The 22,450-nt window shown below is 39.1% G+C and overlaps 1 protein-coding gene across 1 annotated transcript; it reads left to right on the plus strand.

Annotated features, from left to right (window-relative positions):
- Positions 1 to 19,742: 19,742 nt before the first annotated feature.
- id2b (inhibitor of DNA binding 2b) lies at positions 19,743 to 22,383 on the plus strand. Its single transcript, XM_079888924.1, has 3 exons — positions 19,743 to 20,659; positions 20,855 to 20,903; positions 21,744 to 22,383. Exons 1-2 carry the CDS (start codon positions 20,321 to 20,323, stop codon positions 20,897 to 20,899), a joined length of 384 nt encoding a protein of 127 aa, XP_079745050.1. The 5' UTR covers positions 19,743 to 20,320; the 3' UTR covers positions 20,900 to 20,903; positions 21,744 to 22,383.
- The last annotated feature ends 67 nt before the right edge of the window (positions 22,384 to 22,450 follow it).

Genomic DNA, 22,450 nt, shown 5'->3' on the forward strand with positions numbered 1-22,450 from the left:
TAGATCACATTTAAGAATTGAACCTTGTGCGGGAACGGCAGTTCACTCTTGCACACGCACACGCGCACGCGCACACGCACACGCACACGCACACGCACACACACACACACACACACACACACACACACACACACACACTTGGATATGTGGTTTATGGGGACTCTCCATAGGCGTAATGTTTTTTCTAATGTACAAACTAAGCCTAACCCTAAACCTACCAATCACAGAAAACTTTGGCCATTTTTTGAATTTCAAAAAACACCATTTAGTATGTTTTTTTTTAAGCCGTTTGGTTTATGAGGACACAGATGTCAGATGTCACAGATGGTTATTGAAAATGTGTTCTGATATATATTCTTCACAGAAAATGAGCCAAGGCCAATGAGTCTGAGTTTGAAAAAATAATTAATCGTATAATTTTGCTTTTGATAAAAAATTAAAACAGGTCCCACAGACCCGAACGCCATACAAACTAATTTTAAACTAATCATACTCTAGAATTGAGCTGCACAAGTGAATGAAGACCAGTCGAATTAAGCGCTTCGCTAGCGGGTTAATTACCTCACCCAAGCACATCCTATACAGACTTCAGACATAAACAATCACAACATAGCTCAAGGGCATCTCACCTGGTGACACCTTCGTGTCTGACTCTGTAACCATTAGGCCACGACTGCCCATTAGCAACGAAGTTTAATTACGTCAAAATAGCGATGTAACCCTTTCTTTGCTGAGAAATAAAATGTAGCGATTCAGTAGCGAAGCCATTTTATTACTAAAAGTCATCATGGGCCAGCATTGATAAGTTTCTGTGCTCTTGAATGTTTATGTGTGTGCGCAGCATGATCTCCCACTCTGTGTGTGTTTATGTGCGCTTAAAAGAAAACAGGACTTGGAACTACCTGTGCATAATTGCACACCTTCCAGCCAATCAGAATCGAGGATTCAGACAAACCATCGGTATAATAACGAACGCCCAACTAATGTTTTCCAGGTGCACTTAAAGACAGAATGCGTGAGCCTCGTAAATACGGTCTTCCTGTAAGCGCACTAAAACACGGAATAAATAACTAAAGCATTCACAAAATTCTATTATAATAATGTACTCAATGTTATTTCAAGGACAGTTTTATACATTTAAAATCAAATATTGAATGGTTGGTTTCATTTAGCATTTTCACTTAAAAGTTAATCACAGTAAAAATAACTAAAATGAATATGAAAAATGTTGACAGGATATTTTCATAAAAAGTCAAACAAATCAAAATAAAAACAGTGAAAAGCCATTTCAACAATGACCCTGAGGTAGTTTTCCCATCCATCCTGCCTGTCACACTTGCTGCTCGGTGAGGCAACAGCGCTGAGACGGCCATGGCTAATGGGGGCTGCAGCAGGTCAGGTCAGTTTGGAGAAGAGAACGAGGGGGGGGGAAGAGGTAGAGGTGACCTTCTTACTGTACCATTTTAGCCTGTCCAGGCCAGTGCGGTAGAAGGGATGTGTCCGTGGGGAAAGTCAGACAGATGCTGTTTCTCTCACTCCCTCTCTTTTCCGCCCTGTGGGTGAGACAGAGTGCAGTCTGGCCCGTGCAGCTGCCACCCGCACCATCAGGAGCCTCTTCCGCATGCTTCTCCTCCATGACCTACACACTAAACTTCACTTTTGCTGGGACCACACCAGCTCAGGCGAGAACATCTTTAGGAATGTAACCAGAAGTTCAAATAAGCATGTTTATATGTGTATTGACCGACTGCGTGTTGACATCTGTGTGTGGCGATTGCGAGTGAATGAATGTGTGGGTGAAGGGGGTTGAGAGAAAGAGCCAAAAGCGAGGGGAGGCTTCATACCAGCTGCTAAACATGACATTTCCTGGCTGGGGCTTCGGTCCCCAGCAGGGGCGACATCTGTGTGCCTGCCTTTCATCCCCCTCTGCTCCTCAGGCAAGATGGCTGAACTACCTGCAACAGGGCACAGGCCCCAGAGACAGCCAGCACTCTCTACTCCAGCCAGCCAAAGCCTCTCCCAGCTGGGCTCCTGTTGCCTGGGGCCTGAAGCCTGAAGCCCAGGCACCCAGCTGCAGTGTCTACCCTTCCCTCGGCCCTGTTTGATCCTCCGCCCACAGTCCCTCTGTATACACACCAGTCACCTTCAGCCCTCGGAGGAAAGATCATGCTGGCTTCACACCTCTGAGCTGTTCTTGCTGGAATTAGAGCTTTTTGGTCTCGAGGGAGCTGTATTTGTCCAGAGCGTGGTTTCTTCAGTGCTAACTAACTATAATGGCACTATATTTTCAGTATAGCATGGATGACAGTTGCTCAAAACGATTGGTTCCTACTTTTTCCAACAAGCAGCTTTGTGGAGAGACTATGTTATATCCCTTTGTAGCTGAGCAAGCTGAGTCAGTGATCAAATGCTATGATCAAAAGCTGATAAATAGTGAATTCAGAAATAAAACGTATCAAAAAGAAAATGTTCACTAATTTGAGTCTGAGTTCTGTTGCTTTCAGAGTACTGCATATAACTTATTGACCGTCCTCGACTGTCAGGTGACCTACAATGTTTAGCCGCATCATTATAATATATAAATGACACACTACCATTCAAAAGAGTTTTTAAAATAAGTCTCTTATGCTCTCCAAAGCTGCAATTATTTGAACACTAATACAGTTAAACAAACAATACAATTGAAGAGTTCAGATGCAAAAGCCTCTAAGTGCCATTTGAAATTTTCTTCTAGAATGATCATTTTTATCAAGCTCGTATATTTAAATTCAGTAATTTCACTTAAATGGCAATGAAAATTACCTATTAATTGTCATTTAAGTGAAATTACTGAACTTAAATATACAAGCTTGATAAAATTGATCATTCTATAAGAAAATTTCAGATGGCACTTAGAGGCTTTAGCATCTGAACTCTTCAATTTAAAAGAACTGTTTTTTATTTTATTATATTTTAAGATGTAATTCATTGCTGTGATTGCAATGGAGTCATTACTCCAGAGTTCAGCGTTCTAATATGCTGATTTGTTGCTCAAGAAACATTTCTTATTATAAAGGGATACAGTTATGATGCTTAATATTTTTTGTGGGAACCATACTTTTTTCAGGATTCTTTGATTAATTGTTATCTTGTAGTTTAGCTAACTAGCTTTTAACTGTATAGCTTAGCAAGCCACAATTTCCTAACAGTTTCCTAACTCAAAACTGGTTGAGGCACATGAAATAGATCTCATATCACTCCAGAACTGTGTGAACTGTGTGAAGTAGACATTTTGAAAAATGTTTTTGTCCAATGTTGTTTTCACTATCCCTTTTAAGTCAATGACGAAGTTGCTGGTTACTGGAAAGTGCAGCGTATCTTGTTCCTGTAACTGTGTACTTTCAAACTCAGCTGGTCTTGGTTTCATGAGGAGATTTAATGACTTTAAAGAGAATGGTGAAGCCCAGTTATAAATTGGAAACGATTTTTCACCTCAGTTCATTGATTCTTAGTTTCTCACGGAAAATATTGGCCATGCAGATTTTCCTCACAGATCCCAAAACTCCAGTTTAGATTGCAAAACTCCAGGAGCCACAGACTTATCAAAGCCACATGTTGAGGCGAAGACTCTGGTTTGCCACAGTGAACGCCTGGACAGTGCGGTTTTGGACAGTTCTAGTTACAGTTCTAGTTACATATGTATGCTGCAAACTTTCTTCATGGAAAAAGAGGCAAATGTATTCCGAGAAGGATGGCAGTGTGATTATGTTATTGTATTGTACGTCATTTTGTAAGCAGCATATACAGAGAATGTAAATGTATGTAAGTTAAAAGAATGTTAGTAATTGTTAAATAAATCATAGCTGGCAATTTAAAAAGTCACCATAATGGTTATGATACTGTGAGCATATTTAACATAGTCAGCATTTTAAAACTCTAACTCCAACACTCCATTATGACTTTTAAATGATTCCCAAAATGATTTAAAACTATCAAAGAATGAACTTTGAATCAAGGAGAACAGATTTATTTCTAGTCATTTGCATTTCTACTCATTAGCCAATCCTATTCTGTCACCATTTTCAGAGAAATATTCAAGCACATCTGCTTGGAGTTCTTCAGCAACAGCCAGAATCTTCCTCTCTTCTACTTTGTTGACTGTGTAAGTTATCAGCAAATTTCCTAATGGAGCTGTTCGGATGTCTTTTCCTTGGGTTAATGATTTCTTTTTCTTTCTTTTTTTTACCAGGCCATTTATTCATTTTCTTAAGAGAATTTGGTCCCGCCCCTTCACTAAGAGACAATCACTTCTCTGTGAAAGCGATGGGGCAGTTTGGCAAGCAATGGATTTCCTCATGTCATCTCTCAAGGAAAAAGTGTGCTTGGCTCAGAATAACAAAATATAACACTGTCACAACGTAAGGCAAATCCACAGCCTGTGAAGAGCAGGCACCTAGCCAAGCACTTTTATGAGAGTGGAGGACATATTTATGCAGTACTTACACTAATGGAAGCACATTTAAGAGGTAGAGGCAGGGAGGGACATTTATGCATTTTGTTTTCTCCTTAAAGTTGCGTCTAAGAAAAATTGGAAAAAATTAACCAAAATTAAGTTTAAATGGTCCAAACTCTTATTTAAAAATGATAATTCCTCTTGAAATGCAAAAACAGGCCTATAACACCATGTTGTCAAAGAAATGCTGCACAAATTATTGCAAATAATCCCCTTGCGAGTAAACACAACTTGGCATAAAATTTCAGAATATAGTGTGTTCAGAACTAACCTATTCTCTTCTGTAGAATGCGAAAGGAAATAATTGAATTAATATTCTGTTGGGTAAATTCAATAAAGTGATGCAGTTTTCCACCACTTACTGGACTGGAGTGTGAAGTGCTGTGTGTGATTGAGACTGTTTTTCTCACCACCTGAATATGAGAATTGTACACCATGCAGCTATAGGCAAAGAAGCTCAAACATTTACCTAGTAAACGTGTTGCTCAACAATAGAAGCTCACTAATAATCCTAGGCGGTTTGCATGTTATCCTCTATCTGCCCTTTCAGCCAGCCTGCCAGCCTCACTCTATCGGCAGATTGCACGCACACATGCAAAATACTATTGGGGGGTCATCGTGCAGCTGTACTGCTCTGGGCATTCGCATACGGATATGCATGCGAAGAAACATGCATGCTGTGAAATATTCAAATGCTGGGTTGGGCGCGTTGTCTGTGGCACAGTGCATTACTGTTAAGTGCTACAAAGAGTTATCATTGCATACTCAACAAAAAAAAAAAAAAAAAACCTCCCCGCTCAATAACAGGCTAGTGCATAACTGTTTGTCTTGCAAATAACATGACAAGCTCTATGGGCATCAACTTCATTATACAGTATGAAAGAATTGGCTACATGATTGGCTACTTAAAGTGATAGTTCCCCCCGAAAAGAAAATTTGGTTGTGGTATGAACTTATAATGAAACTTGTAAGAAGTATACTGCTGTTGCTTGTTGTGTAAACGTACCCTGAAACTTTCAAGCTTCAAAAATGACAAAAAGTACCATAAAAGTATCAAAAAGTAGTGCATACAACATTTGAGCTCTGTTCCAATTCTACTGCAGTCATGCAATTAAAGTCAGTGAAGTTTTTAATTGATTGAACAAATGATTCTGATTCATTCATTTTGTGAATTTGATCACCTATTCATTTAAAAGAGCTGACTAAAAAGTACAATTCATTGACAAATTGACTACTTCTCTCATGTACAGCAGAGACAGCTAGGTGGGTGTGAATAATGGCTTAAATTGCGATAACATAATATAATTGTGTGGAGCGTGCACTACCTTTTATAGTGCTTTTGTATCCTTTATGAAGCCTGAAAGCCTCATTCTCCATTCATTTTAACTGCATGGAAAAGAGCAACCAGTATAATTCTGCTTTTGTGTTTTACAGAAGAAAATCAGTTCGGAACAACATGAAGGTGAGTAAACGATGACAGAATTTTTATTTTTTGGGTGAAGTATCCCTTTAACCGGAGCGTATCAGACTCAATACACGCGTGCACTGAGGAAACTCGGAGAGCTTTAAAGATGCGTCTGTTCAGGCTTGTCAGGCCTCATTTCGACGCTGATGGAAATGAGAGGCTGATTCCTGTGGTACACCGCAATGAGCTGTAAACTTCCAGAGATGGATGATAACCAGAATCCTTGAGGGACAGCAAGACGCTGTCTACCGAGAGCTTCCGAAGCACAATACACTGGCAGACAGTGAGTCTGAATCCTTTCACTGTTCTCTGGTCATGTTGTTGTCAGTTGTTCTGGCACATTTTCTGCAGGCTTGCATTCCATAATTTAAGATAATTAGGGGAAGTATGCTGACTTTTTTTCCAAAATGTGACCCATAATACACTGGTAAATTGATACTACTAATGATCATTTGTATTGCGTGCCCTGAGAACTGTCTACTATCTGTAGAAATAACTGTGAAAGCAGTTCAAGTAAACACACTGGCTAACAAAAATGTTGTTATTCAGTTGTGGGCATCTTGTAAAGAGAGGTGTAAAAGGGTTATAGTTTTTCATTTCCAAACCTGAAAGACTTTCGTTCCTCTTCGGAACACAAATAAAGATACTTTTAATGAAATCTTTGAGATTTCTGTCCCTCCATTGACCCTCTCTGCAACTACCACAAATAAAGAGAAAACATAAGGAGAAGCTCAACTGAACCTGCTTGACGTGCGAGAACAAACCTCATTGGTTCTTGCTGAAGCTCAAACGTGCTGCGTAACACGAGAATGAATCTCATTGGTTCTTGCACGTCAAGCAAGCGTGCCTGAGCTTCCTAATGTGTTTGTTGATATTAAATGATAATAATTATAATAAAGTATAATGTTTATATGTGAATAAAAGCCTAAATCTGGTGTTCATATAAAGCGATCGTGTCTCCAGAAAATTTGAACTAAAATGCTCAATTCATATGGATTAGTTTTACGATCTCTTTATGAACTTTTTAAAAGCATCAAAGTGGTAGTTGCGTACAGTCAATGGAGGGACAGAAATGTCACAGATTTCATTAAAAGTATCTTCCTTTCCCTTCTGAAGATGAACAAAAGTCTTATGAGTTTGGAATGACATGAGGGTGAGTAAATGACAGAATATTTATTTTTAGGTGAACTATCCCTTTAGATTTCAACCAGATTCATTTTTCTGGCAGTAAAATCCAAAAACGCAGTGGTAAATGGACTCTTATCTATATTTTTCTCAGAACATTGTTCATTGTGTAATCGAAATGGATGCCAATGGAGACCTATGTCTTGCTTTTGTTAATTGGAGATGTAGAAGGTGAAGTGAAAAGGCAGTTTTCACTGTAATGGATCAGGGACCGTTAGGTGACCTGACTTCACTGGTGCTGGAGGAGGTCCATTGCTCTTCGCTGGAGCACCTCTTCTGCTCGGGATGAATCTGCTGATGGCAGCACTTGATGTGCCAGCTATCAGATTAGAAAACTGAAGCCACAAAATGCTTAGCAGTATAATGCAATTCAGATACGTGTATGTTTTACAAATGATTTAAAACCAAATGGGATACCACCATAAAATTTCATTTCATAAGTATAAACAACTATAAATAAGATATTCATAGATTGATTCCCACCAAATCTGTAAACACTGTGGCTCTGTGCTCTCAAAACATTATTCTGTTTGATTGATTGTTCTGTTTGTTGCAACCCAACCAGCCTGAGACTGAAATACTGGCTAACCAGTGGTGTGAGTTTGGGGTAGAACTATTTGTTTACCCAACTAATGATTTACTTTATATTTTCCGTTTTCATATTAGTTTTAGTATTTTTTTTTTATGTACTCGTTTTAGATATATACATAACACATTTTGTTTTAGTAATTTTAATACTTCAACTTAATTTATGTCAGTTAGTTGCCAAGGCTACATTTCACATTATATGTTTAAGTTTAAAATTTTCATCTGATATTTATACTTTATTTTATTTCAGATTTATTTCAATTAACAAAGTTTTAGTTAACAATAAAAACATTGATGGCAGGGAAACCTGATTGAATACTGTCATTATTTGTGTAATTCCATTTGGTGACACTAGTTGTGCATAATTTAAACAATAAATCATTTTCTATCTTTAAGAATTGAATTGAATTGAATTGAATACCTAAACATGTAACCAGACCTGTAGAACAACTCTAAAACTGTTGACTCTTTCAGGGTAGACAGAAAAGAAGGAACAAGGAAGCGCTCTTGGAACTGACAGAAGAAATAAAACCTAAGACACTTAACATGAAAAATGTCTTATGGAATAAAAGACTGATTTTGTGGCTGAGCTTAAAGCCAGTGAAAAATGTTCATCACTTACTGAGTTTATCGGATCTGCAAATCATTACAGCCCATTAAAAGCCATTAAAAAGGTTTTTCTTAAATAGGGCTTTGTTTAAGGGGAAACTTAAATTTGCTCAAACTGAGATGCTGTGAATTAGATCTGGAGGAAGCCATTCTTACACCATTAACACTTAAGATTATCACGTTACCTGTTCAGACCAGGTGTATACAGGGCCACATCTGTCCCAAAAACAGTACCAAAACTATAACCTCAACAATTTGAAGCAATAACATTGCAGGAAGACTAATCCTAACCAGCCATTTCCTCACTTTGTTCACTTCCCTTCAGCCGCAGATAAGAGCCACATGTACGCTGAAACGTGCAGTTCTTCGACATCCACCATAGTTGTGCTAAATCTCAGGAATGTGAGAGACAGTCTGTGGATGATAAGCAGACAGAAGATTACGAGGTCTGAGGGAGGAAAAGAGTGGACGGAGTCTGTTTTCGAGACCCCTGAGCAAACAGAGAAGTGAGAAGGTGTGATTGGGATAGTTCACCCAAAAATGAACTTTCTGTCATCATTTACTCACATCACTTACATCGTTTAAGAAGATATTTTGAAGAATGTCGGGAACCAAACTATTGACAGGCACCATTTACTTGGGCTCGGTTACCCATATTCTTCAAAATATCTTTTCTTGTGTTAAGCGGAAGAGAGAAATTCATACAGGTTTGGAGCAACTTAAGCGTGAGTAAATGATGACAGAATTTTCATTTTTGGGTGAACTATCCCTTTAACAAATTCTAATATCAGTCGCTTACAACATCCATAAAGGTTTAAACACTGTAAAGCAAGAGTATGGCAGAACTTTAACAACACCCTATGATGGAGACCTCCCTCCTTGCACTCGGTGGCAGATTAGATTATCTGTCTCAATGCCTTCTGCACACACATTTGCGGATGTCCTTGCCCAGGGAAATGAACGCACTATTCCAGGGTGGAGACCAATCATCCTGGAAATAAAAACAGATTTGAGATAAGCACTCTGTCCATCTTTTGAGTCAGCTGGACTCTATTACAGTATGTCTGAGCTGCATTTTAAAATGACCTCACCCTAAAGACGGTTAATTAGAAGTGATTTTCATCAGGGCCTAAGACATCTTTATAGAGATCCATGATGCCTCAAAATGACCATCTCCAGCGCATAGAGATGATTACTGCTCTATCATGAACCTAACAGTGAGGGCAACACTGAAATATGAGCTGTTGTCTCATGATCCAGTGTCTCCTGTGCAAGGTCTTGCCCACAAAACTTGCTCCTAAAAGTCCAGTTTTAAAGCAACCTCCGCTTTCTACCCTAGATATATCTTGCAACCAGAATGTTTCATTTGTTAGACTTTTACTCTCGGTTTCACAGACGAGGCTTAAGCTAGTCCCAGACAAAAACGCATGTTTGAGCTGTTTTAACTGAAAGCAACTTGCCATTGTTTTGTCTCAAGATGCACACCAGTAATGTTTTTTTTTTCTTATGCACGTTTATAAAAGTTACTAAAATGCCCTAAGTCAAGTTTATTTATATAGCGCTTTTTACAATACAGATTGTATCAAAGCAGCATCACAGTGATAACATGAAAATAATACAACAAAACTAAGGGCTAACCCTGGCTTAATCTAAGCCCTGTCTGTGAAACTGGGCCTTATATATTTTTAAACTTCACTTTAGATCCATATGTTTAGTTTTCTTCCAGATATTTAATGTGATTGTAAGGGTTAGAGTTAGGTCAAAAAACCCATACCAATAATTTGAGTTAAAGCTCAATGAAATCCTTTTGCACCTTTAAATTTATAGACGTTTATAACTACCCCTTTTCAGCCATAAGCAATACAGTGGCTTTTTGTAGTTTATATGTGGCACTTAAATTTTTATTCTGTGTAAGCATAGCACATTGCCTTTGATATCATCTGGCAGTGATGATGCAGTAGAAGTGGATTTCAGACAGTGCTATGATTTTTGGAGAGCAATGACAGACGCGCAATGGCATAAGGACAGAGGAACCTCACAGATGGCTTCTAATGGCACTTACTCAGGAAGCGAGAAGCTTCTGCTTTCACCATCATCGCAAGACCATTAACAAATTATGACAATGGTGAATCACAGGTGCAGAATATGACCTCTTGTCAGTGTAAATCTCTAAAATGGCACTACACCAACCAAAAATGGTAGAAAATTATAGAAAATATAATGGTTGTATGAAGCTTTGTAATGATGCTCAAAACAAAGCTTAGTAGCCTACTTTTTATGGATGAGGCTGTTGACTGCAACATTATAATCCTATGTGTTTAAAGACTGATGTGATACTGCATACTGCAAAAACAAGATAGTTTTACTAGATAACTTGATATTATATGTGAAATTTTGTTAGATTTATGCTGTAGAAAAATCCAAGGAGTTATGAAAAATTCTATAGACCTTATGCGCCAGAGTAATTGTCTCTGAACTTCCGTTTTTGCGGTCGCTCTGTATATTTCTATGGCATTGCTGTCCAGGAGTAATTAGTGATTTTGAAGTGGATTTACTTAATGTAAAGTTAACGAAAGTTATCATGAGGATTGTAATGTTTAAAGCAGATGTTTTAACAAATGTCAGTAGACCGGGAAGATTTTAAAACGAGCCGTTCATTCATAAATACGCAAGATCGCTGTGAAAATACAGACCGGAAGTCAAAAGACAACGAGCGCAGCGCTGAAAAGGGGCGGGGCTACATAAGGTCTACACTATGATATTTTTACTGGGTGAAAAAAAGACAAAAATACAAATAAAATAAAAATGTATACAGTGTATACCATTTAAGTTTGTTTCAATGGATTATGACATCCACAGAAATCATCTTTGTTTTGTTTTCCATCAGATGAACAGTGAGCTACAACTTTTCCAAGATTCAGTGAGCCAAGTTGGTGGCCGGACTGTGCAATTATTAGTTTTTGTTTCCAGCTGCATAAATGATGACTGCATGACAGAGAGACACCACATATCTGGGAGAGTTTAACATTAACGTCATCTCCCAGCAATCATCTCTGCTAATAAACTTCCAGCGGCCCATACAGCCACTCCTGCCACTTTTATTCATTCACACCCAGCTGAAGAGCCCTGGTCCTGTTGCTGTAGAATGAGTAACGCTGCTGCATTGCATTCCTCCTTGTTCATACACAACATCGTTAGATGTGAAATCTGCAATGTTGCACTAATACTATGAGTACTGAGTGCTCTATTCACAGCTTGTCCTGGAATAGTGTGGCATCAGTGAGAACGCTGAAGAATCATGCACACTGCAGAGCACATACTTCAAAACCGCAAGAGTTACAATTCAAGGTTGGTGCCCATCTGTTAGATGACCTCTACTGTAAATGCTGGAGGAGAACAAAGGTGTGTGTGTGTGTAAGAGGAGAGGAGAGGGTTGTTATGGTGTAAAGAACAATATATCGTTGCAGGCTCTAATGTCATATGTTTAGCCTGCTGTTGACCCTGTACTGTTATCAGGTGTGAGGACAGCAGTAAAGGTGACCTTTATCTGCCAGCTCAATTCCACAGAAGCCACCTATCAAAACCAGCACTGTCTGACATTCAAAGACAGGTAATGAGTAATGCTCAGTGACATACATTTGTTGAATATTTGAAATCAACTTTTGAAAACCAATGTGGAAGGTCACTTCATTTCCTATGCAGTACCTGTGTTTTTGAATAGACAGCAAAAACAGTTTCCAGAAGTACTTGATTCATGGGACTGAAGTTATTTTCCTCATTAAAGCCGTACAAAGTACTTGTATCTTTTGTCTCTTTTGTCCCGATTTTCATATACTTTTTTTGCTTTAAATCAAAGATTGTATTCACCCCGTATCTGGTTGGTTTGGTTCTTTTTATTTAAAAATCACCATGGGAAAATGAATAGGAACCAAGGCCACTGAAACAGTGGACAGGCACTGTTGCACTATATTGGAATTCAGTAAATTTACTATTTAAGTTATAAGTTAGCATTTGAATTGATGTAGCCACACCCCACAGGAAGTTGAATTAGAATTTGAATTGAAATGACCGGAAAAGGAATTTACTGGGTACTATACGGTTATCCGGACCACATGTGATGACCTACCCCAACCCCGCCCCTAAACCTACCCGTCACTGGGGTTACGACCAACCAAGAGCGGTTGTGGCTCACGTGTGGTCAGGTGTGGTCCGGATAACCGTATAGTACCCAGTAAATTCCTTTTCCGGTCATTTCAATTCAAATTCTAATTCAACTTCCTGTGGGGTGTGGCTACATCAATTCAAATGTTAACTTATACATTTTTTATTTTTTTTTATTTTGCCTAACACTGCTACAGTATGTGTGGATTTAATGTCAGTTCTTCCATTAAAATGTTAAGCAATGTTCTTAAAACTTCGCCTCGACAAAGGACAAAGCAGGTGATCCTACAGCATGCAGAACTTAAGACTGATGAAAGACATAGAGTCACAGTGGACATACTGGTGAGCTGAAGACAGGACAGATAAATTAGGTCAAGCCTTTTGTGGTGAGCAGCCAGCAAGAGTGACAGCTCCATTACCCAGAGGTGGGCAGATGCCCGCAGCATGCAGCTGGGGCAGGTGGGGGAGGGGGGCAAGAGCGGGGAAGGGTAAGCAGGTGTTCTCCCTGTGGGCAACACCCTCCCCATCCTCAACAACCACCAGCAGCCCCCCAGCTAGGCACACTCCCCATGACACCCACATATGGGCTCCCCACCTGGACACTCAACCTACTCACAACCAAGGCAAGCGCACCTAGAAAAAGACGAGTACTGTTTGACGGGGTTGTGTTCAAAGACGATCAGTCAAAACATGATAAAACCATGGAGACAACTGGAAGGATGACAATTATGAGGCAGTTTCCTAAAGTTTTGTTATAATCGTGGAGTATTTAAAAGTTGCTTCAGTTGGTTTAGGGATGTTGTTGTTGATGACATAAGTGGGGCCCAAATAGCCTTAGGTGTAACTGGCATGCGTTTTAAACACCTGCAGAGTTTGTTTGTGTGCTGGGAGTAGCTAACTTAAGGTAGTGACTCTACTACCTTAACCATTTTTCTGCAGCTGTTTTCAAAATAATGTCGTTTTTTCCAGCGACGACCTAATTTTCAGAGGAGTCACGTCGCTACATTGATTTTTTAAAGCGCTCACCTAAACTGATTCGCTCTCTTTCTCTCTGTCTCATATGTTGCATTGGAAAGTCTGATTCATTCTAGTGAGTCGGTTTGTATTAAAAGGATCTCTTACACATGTAGCGTTGTACAGTCCAGTGAATTGGTTCGCCCTAAACCAGGGGTGCCCAATCCCGTTCCTGGAGATCTACCAACAGAACCAGCTAATTAAGATCTTCAGGAGCACTTGATAATTACAGACAGAGGTGTTAATCTGAACTCTGCAGGTAGGTATAGGGATGCAACGATATGAGAATTTTGGTCGATACCGATAATTCTTTACATTTGAAAGCCGATAACCGATATATTGTCCAATCACAATGTCCAAATCTAAATCCAAATTTTTGAGAGCCTGATTACAAAAACAAAAGGCTTACCATTAAAAGTCATGTCCCAAGCACACAATTATAATGTTCTCATTATATTTTATGTAGCTTATATGACAGACTTGCGCTGCACATGCACACTTAACTGTATTAAAAAAAAAAAAAAGTGATTCCAATCATATTTCAAGCAATTCAAAACCAACAGTGCGAATCTGAAGTGTCTCAGCTGAAGGAAGTAATCCATTATTTATTGACTTTAATATATCGGTCAAATTTCTTATCGTGGCAATAACGATAACATTAAAAATGAACATTTTTTGACAGCCGAGACCGATATAGACCGATCTCGAGGAACAGGATTGGGCACCACTGTCCTAAACCTTCCTCTCTCTTAAATGTAGCTTTGGAAAGTCCAATTAATTTTTTTGTGAGTCATCTCATCCTAAAAAGTCTCGTATATGTAGCGCTGGATAATCCTTCACTGGTAATCCAGAGTTCTCGCGAGAGCACAAGTTGAATTTGCTCAGCGAGTTACTCTGGTGTCGAGTAATGATGCTCATTAAATATGCCCCTCGATCTGAGCTGCACCAATCACAGCGGGTTATCTGATATGATGACGACAGCGCTGCGATGTCGAAATCATTAGTAAACATTGCAAGATGGCTATGGATGAACACCATTTGTTTGAAACGGCTTTGGCCGCTACAATGAAAGATTTAGACTTTTTATCTAAAAGAGGAACAGAAGACGCCGCTCGAATCGTTCCTCTGCAAGAAGGGCGTTTTTGCTGTTTTGCCGACCAGATACGGTAAGAGTCTAATCTACCAGTTAGCTCCGCTGGTAGCTAAGCGATAACTTGTTGTGATTGGTCGTAGTGTTATCCAATTGCGTGCAGTGAGATTTTCAAATGCATGCTTGGTGCCGCCCCTCGAGCTGGCCGATTTTCATTAGTCGATGGCAGACCATTAATCTTTCAAATTTAGGTCTGGATTTCCAGGTTAGGACAATCCAGTTCATTCTAGTTAATCGGTTCATCCTAAACGGTCCTCTTTCTCTCTCATACGCAGAGTTGAAAAGTCTGAATCATTCCAGTGAATCGGTTCATTTAGATGGTCTGTTCTCTCTTACATTGGATTCATTCTTTTTCATTAAAGAGAACTGCTTCATTAAGACGAGCAGATTACAAAAAGATTCACCAATTCAAGTCTCTGTACTGTTTTCAGCTGTTGTTGTTTTTTATTCAATATTTAAGTTTGATACTATCCCACTGATTGATGGATTGTTCATTCGTTTAAAACCCCTAAATGTTTTAGTGCCAACAAAACTATGAATTTGATGAAATTATACATTATATCATTGCATAGTTGCATTTTTTTTATAAAAAAAAAAACACATTGCCCCCTTAAAGGGATAGTTCACCCAAAAATGAAAATTCTGTCATCATTTACTCTCCCTCAAGTTGTTCCAAACCTGTATGACTTTCTTTCTTCTGCTGAACACAAAAGAAGATATTTTGAAGAAAGTTGGTAACCAAACGACTGATGGACCCCATTGACTTCCATAGTAGGAAAAAAAATACTATGGATGTCAATGGGGACCAGCAACTGTTTAATTACCAACCTTCTTTAAAATATCTTCTTTTGTGTTCAGCAGAAGAAAGGAAATCATACAGGTTTGGAACAACATGAGGGTGAGTAAATGATGACAGCATTTTCATTTTTGGGTGATGTAAGAATTGATAAATTAGGAAATTCCAGACAGTCTGTTTCGGGGGTGACCAGGCCCTGAGAGGACAAAAGGACCTCTCTGGAGATTACCATTTGAACTGGCTCTCATGCACCATCGAGACGAAAGTCTCACCTCCGAGTCATCCTAATCTACATCTCTATCCCTCTCCCCTCACCCCTCTCTCTCTCAGATGATCACCTGAATTCACCCAACAAAATGTATAGTTTAATATGAATGATTAACAGAGTATTTTCATGTTTGGTATCGTTTAAAATGTCACAGTGCGACTGGTACAAATGTCTCATTTCAGATTAACTAAAACAAAAGGTAATAAGGTTTTGAAGGTTTATGGATAACTAGCATACAAGGAGGGGTTGGTCTCTCAAGCAAATGGTCACACCCCCCCAAGAGGTGCTACAGTGTACCTCCGAATGCAAATTGACTATTGTTAGCACATGTTTACATGTGAAAGAGGTCTGGCTATTTAATGGAGTACAGCAGAGAGTTCGGGGCCTTTTTCTGTCTTTCAGATCGGTCCGTTAGGCTGAGAGATATAGATCTCTCAGCCTCACGTATTTCTTAATGTTGGGTTTGCATCTTCTCTCTATTCCAGAGCATTTGATGTTTTGTATCGATTATCTTTGAATTGATTATGGAATTGGCATGATACATTTACCTGACATAATAAATTGTTACATTTGATTATTCTAACTGACTTTGATATTATTTTCATTGAAGAGTTAAACGGAATAATCAAACATTCACCCATGATTAATGATCCACAGATATCATTAAAACCCTTTCATTTATGGAGTCAGATGAATTAACGAGAGAATACATAACTAAATGTATTGTAAATTTAACCAACCAATACTTTGGATGAGTTAGGACAGAACACGTGATACCTTCCCCGTGTATTGGCGAACCGGAGATTGGACCAATATTTCACGGGCCTTACAGTGAACTATCCCTTTAAGTAAGTTCAATGTAGTTGAACATTGGTGTGTGTGCACGTATTTATTTGCTGTCATTTGGAGGTCAGCACTAATTCCTGGTATAGAAAGAGACTGTAGCCACAGCTCGATCCATCATCTGTGATGAAAGCCACAACTACATTAGCTTTCTCTTGCATTCTTTACTAACAGTCAGGTGTGACCTCTCCCCTGAAGTGTGAAAGTATATTTCCACATGAGTCTTTTTGAGCAAACCCTTCCCTGTCTTTCTTCACATGGCATCTATGTGTTTTAAGCACATGGCTACCTGAAACAGGTCTGAGGTCAATTCAGATGTAGTATCTAAACCTCTTCTTCAACGATCCTTCTGATTCCCACCTTTGATGTTTCGGCAGTTCTGGGGCAGCAGGGCAAACAGCACCTGTCCTGTGAAGTCATGCCTAAGGCATCTCTCAGGCTCAAACTAAAAGAGCATGTAAACGACTGCACCTGAGGGCATCACCATTGGCTGGATCTGATGTGACAGATGTAGAAACATGCAACTGTTGCTTTTAGAAGTCTCTGCTGAGGCACGTTATCAGCAAATGCATGTTGATATGGGTACAGGCACAATACAAAGTAGCACATCCTGTTAAATTTATGTTAAAGGGATAGTTCACCCAAAAATGAACATTTTGTCATTTACTCAACCTCATGTTGTTCCAAACCTTAATATCTTCTTTTGTGTTCAACAGAAGAAAGAAACTCATACAGGTTTAGAACACGGACAGTAAAAAAAAGATGGACGACGCACCTTCACTCTCTTCCATTGTAGAAAAGTGAAGCCACCAATGTCCCAATATGGCGCTGACATACAGTTAAACAGTTATGGGAATGAAAAATTTAAAGTTAAAGCTCCAGTCTCCTCCTGAAAAAACGTTGGTTCCTCAGTGTCTTAGCCTGGTAATACCAGACTCTGCTACTTCACTTTGCTTCGTAGAGAGAGTCTGGAATAGCATAATAGAGTGTTATGCGCATGCTCAGCCGCATCTAACTTCCACTGTAAACACATGTATGATGCAAAAACTAAACCATTGAGCGAAATACCGGAGTGAACATGGCTGTGAACGACTTTTGCAGATTATGTGAAGTAAATCTACGCAAGTACGCATCCACCACGGTACAATCAGCGTCTACGTCACGGCTCTCAGCCCGCCCTCTGTTCGTTGATTGGCCCGGCTGTTTTCAGGCCGGTGGAAAACTGAAAGATACGCTGCTATCTCAGACTGACTACAGGAGCGAAATGAAATTAGCGGAAGTAGGAAGTCTGACGTAGTCAGGCTATCAGTGTCTACTTCAAGCTGTCAATCACACCTGTCAATCATGACGTCACACACCCGTTTTTATAGCATCAAATAACTAACTAAAAACAAACTTATTTTAAAAACGAACACTTTAACTTACATCAGCGCGATAAAAAACTACCTATAATGACAGAAACCGTATTTGGAAAAAAAATAAATAAATTGTGTAATTTGATTATTTAGTTTGTCTCACATATCATTTGATTACATGAGAGGGCGGGGTTTATGACCTATACTGGGACCAGCCACCTGGGGGCGATTTTTGGGTGAACTATCTTTAAGCTGTGGTTGCCAGAAAATATTAAAATAATATTATATTATTTTACAGGCAAGATAAGGTCATTTAATACGGTTAATTAACAGTTTTTTACTGACACATTCTTTGTTAATCGCGAGAACTTGATTTGACAGCACTAATTTTTTTTAAGTGTACAATCACCTACTGAGTACATGAATCTAAGCAGAAATAACCATTTTAATTTAATTATTTTTATGTACATAATGAGGCCTATATCTACTTCAAATACTTGTAAACAGCCCTTGCAAAACTATCTTAACAATAGACTATTTCACACTGCACACAGTTCAGTGCTGCAGCATTTTGTACAGTGATCACTTATTATTGACACTCAACCTCATACAAACACACACAGAGGGTACAGAGCCAAAATGTGGGGCCATAAGTTGATACTGGAAATGACTGTTTCTCAGAATACACACTCTGAAAATTGGCATGACTTCAGGAGCACTCTGGATTGAGAAAACATGTTCCTCTGCTCACATTTCCCTGAAACAGCTGAGAAAAGAACATTATCCTGAAACTCTATGCTTTTTGGCTTGTGTACTTCAGTAATGGGCACAGGGAGAGCCAGAAAGCCTAGCTCTCAGTTCTGTGTGATGCTCCAAGGGATGCCATTCATTCATGTAAAGTTAGACACATTCCTTTGTGTTTGCACCACTGATAGTCTCTGGAGGAAAAGGTCAAAAAACACTCACCGCTGTGTAATTGTAAGATACTAGTACACCATGATGGCTCACAGACTCTTCCTTTGCATAATAAAATCAGAAAACATTTCCCATTCTACTACTACAGGAATATTTGACATTTTTAAACGTTAGGTCACTGTGACATAAATAGGAAATATTCGAATAACATGAAAAATGAAGCAAGTCAGATTGGTTTTAAATGAACCATGTTCAGAATGGTAATGAAATAAGCTTAATGAAATGTGTGATGCAAAAACAGTGTTTAGGTTTAGGTCTCAGGTAGGGGTGTCCCTAAGCAAATAGTGCTGTCAGTTATTGTGCATGAAAAGGTTTCTGCGTAATCCCAAACCAATAAAACATTGTTTATTTGATTGTGCATGAGATGGCAATTATCAAAGGCTTTAAAAAAAGAGACCGATGCGAAGATGAGGAAAAGAGTGTCCAATGTCCTGCAGGTGCGCACAGGCAGCTCGAGAGTGACAAGAGCACGCGCGTTCACACAGCTCTGACGCTTGTTTGAAAGTCAAAGAGGCAACCGAGAGTAGCCTACAAGCTTGGCGCCAGAGAGTCGCGAGGACAGGGGAGCGCGTTCACGAGTGATGGGCAAGGGCACTTCGGTTCATTTCCGGGACTTGGTTCTTGGTTTCTCAAAGAATCGACTCTCAAGAAAACAATTCAGAGGTTCCAATTAGCCTACGTCATGTAATTGCGTCATCAAGTGTTCCCTGACATCCAATCCGGTTAATTAATACATTTTATTTTATTAATAAGGTTGTGTATTGTAATTTATTGTATCTTTCAGTTTGTTAATTCATCTCTCGAAAACGGCTAATAAATTCAAAAACAATTGCTTATGTGTGTGTTGATAAAACCGTCATTCAGTCAAGTTTTATTTTTAAACAGTTCGCCTCATGGTTAACCCAATATGACTGGTTTCCAGGCTTATTAGTTCACAAATCAAAAGTAGTTGTTCACAAGCTCATAAATATATTTACGCTTGGCTTGTTGAATCAGTGAAACATCCTGCATTAACTCGTTTGCAAAAGTCTTTACAAGTCCAAGCAATTGCTGGATAAGAGTGGCAACAAAATCATCTGGCTAATACGTGTGTATCGCTGGCAAAATCAGTACGTTCCTCCAATATAAACATGTGATGTGATGTTATGTGTCTGCTCTGCGCGCGCACTTGCACAGATACTCTTCAGTGGGTAAAGAATGCAGAGGATGGAGGAGGTGCTCACGTGCTGCAAATTTGTCCAATGTTGATGCCCCGGTTCACAGAGTGACGTCGTCTCATCGACCAATCCGCTTAATTCTTTATGCCTTATAACAAACCCAGTTCGGTTGCTATATAAACACATTGACAACAAGCTTCCAGCACAGATCTGTGGGAGAATCGAATGCCCTGAAAAGAATCTTAACATCGGTATATCCACTATGAAGGCAGTCAGTCCGGTGAGGTCCATAAGGAAACCCGCCTTGTATTTTTCGGAGCATAATCTCGGGATCTCGCGGAGCAAGAGCTCCTCGGACGACCCGCTCAGTCTACTGTACAACATGAATGACTGCTACAGCAGGTTGAAGGAGCTCGTGCCGAGTTTACCGCAGAACAAGAGCGTGAGTAAGATGGAGATCTTGCAGCATGTCATAGACTACATTCTGGATCTTCAGATCGCACTGGACCAGAACCCGCAACAGCAGCAGGTCCACGGACAGAGCCCTCCCAAAATGAGCGTCAGATCACTCGGAGCTGATATCAGCATCATCTCCTTCCAGGTAAAGCAAGTTTGTACAGAACATTTCCTGGAGGTAAATATCAAAGTGATTCATATTGGTTAAGAAAAAGGAATACATCAAAATAACATCTGAATATGCATGCTGCTATGTAATTTATGTTGCTCACTATAATAACACAACTTGAAATGTAACGTGCTCCACTGAAAATCATTGTTTACTTCTGTTAATTAACAGCCCAGTAACCCTCCAACAGATGACCTCTTAACCCTGTCTCGTTGAAATGGTAAGTTGGATGCTCTACTACACTGTGCTCGAGTAACAGAGTTAAACTTGTGCACGTGAGGCTGTTTGTCAGTGTTGCGGTGCACCTGCACATATTTATTATTCCAGTTACACTTTACTTCAAGGTGTCATTCTTAGTGTAATTATATATTTAAGTAGCTTACTGAGTAATATTAACTAACACCTTGTACTTACTATAGGGTTAGGGTGGGATTAGGGTTTCTTGCATGTAATTATGCATAATCTGCTGTTATTACTATGGTAAGTAACAAAGACACTGTAAGATAAAGCGTTACCATTATGCACTATTTTATATCTTTATTAAGCATGATAGCCTATAATGCTTAGAACAACTTCTTTCATTACAATATTTTGAAATATCATTAAACTTTGATAGCTTTCATGATTAGCTAATCTGTTCAAGTTATGGTTGGTTCGCTCAAAAAATTGAATTGTCATCTTTATTCACTTATACTTTTCTAAACCTGTTTGACCTTATTTGAAGCACAAAAAGTTAGGCAGGGTTTTAACAGCACGAGCGTTGGGACTCGTCATTTTTCTTTAATAATACAATGTTTACTAATAGCTACGTTATTTTAATGTGTATGTCAGATGCTCGTGTAGACTCTGGCTGTATGGGATTGCCCGGTATTTCACTAATGTTTGGTTAAAGTCCGAGAAAAAAGTCCTGTGGCTTCCTCCCTGGCGCCAGTCTGTCCGGAACTCCGGATCTCTGTCCTTTTGCCTTCTCTAAACACTCCTCTCTCTCTCTCTCTCTCTCTCTCTCTCTCTCTCTCTCTCTCTCTCTCTCTCTCTCTCTCTCTCTCTCTCTCAAACACAGGTGTTTCGGGCATGGAGCAAAAACAGGGGCTTTTTGTGTGTTTTTTGTCCCGTGTCATTCGCCTGGATTTCGTCTTGAATGACAAAGGACTTCCCTCAAACGGACATAAAAAGTTTCTGGGTTAGTTATATACGGACTCTCATATTCTTTCTTCCAAAGGAAGATTTAAAAAAAAAAAAGAAAAAAGACTGGAGATATTTTAAAGGAACCCCTTAATTAAGCAAACAATCTCAAAAAGCAGGTTTTTGTTGTTGTTGCTTTTATGTTATCAAGATGAAGCGCATTTTAACTGCTCGAATCCAGTTCGTCAAAGGCTGCGAACTCTGTAAAAATGTACTTTTTTTGTTTTCTCTTTCTGCTGAAAATGTGATGTTTATAATATTACAGAATTTTTTTATAATTACAACGTAAATGGCACTTTTATACTGTATATAGTTAAATGAGAAGTATGAATTCAGTGTCCTTGTCTCAGCTATAGATGCATTGTTTTTGTTGTTTTTCATTTTTGCAAATGCATAAAGCGTATTAACTTATTACCGTTCACTGGCTGTGTGTGACGCTACTCTCTTGTCATTAAGTTTGTAATGTAAAGACTACACGGTTCAAATTACAAGGGTTTTGGAGGGTGGGAAATAAATAAGTATACTGTCGTTATGAGTCAATGAATAACACATTTTATTGTATTTAAAATGTTTGTCTAACGTCTC

Source organism: Squalius cephalus (assembly GCF_949319135.1).
Source record: "Squalius cephalus genome assembly, chromosome: 12".
In the NCBI taxonomy this organism is placed as follows: Eukaryota; Metazoa; Chordata; class Actinopteri; order Cypriniformes; family Leuciscidae; genus Squalius; species Squalius cephalus.

Bases quoted from the DNA above. Each gene is read 5' to 3' on its own strand.
- id2b (XM_079888924.1), top strand. From the start codon at position 20,321: ATGAAGGCAGTCAGTCCGGTGAGGTCCATAAGGAAACCCGCCTTGTAT. The intron at 20,660-20,854 runs GTAAAGCAAGTT...GTTAATTAACAG, and splicing joins TCAGCATCATCTCCTTCCAG to CCCAGTAACCCTCCAACAGA.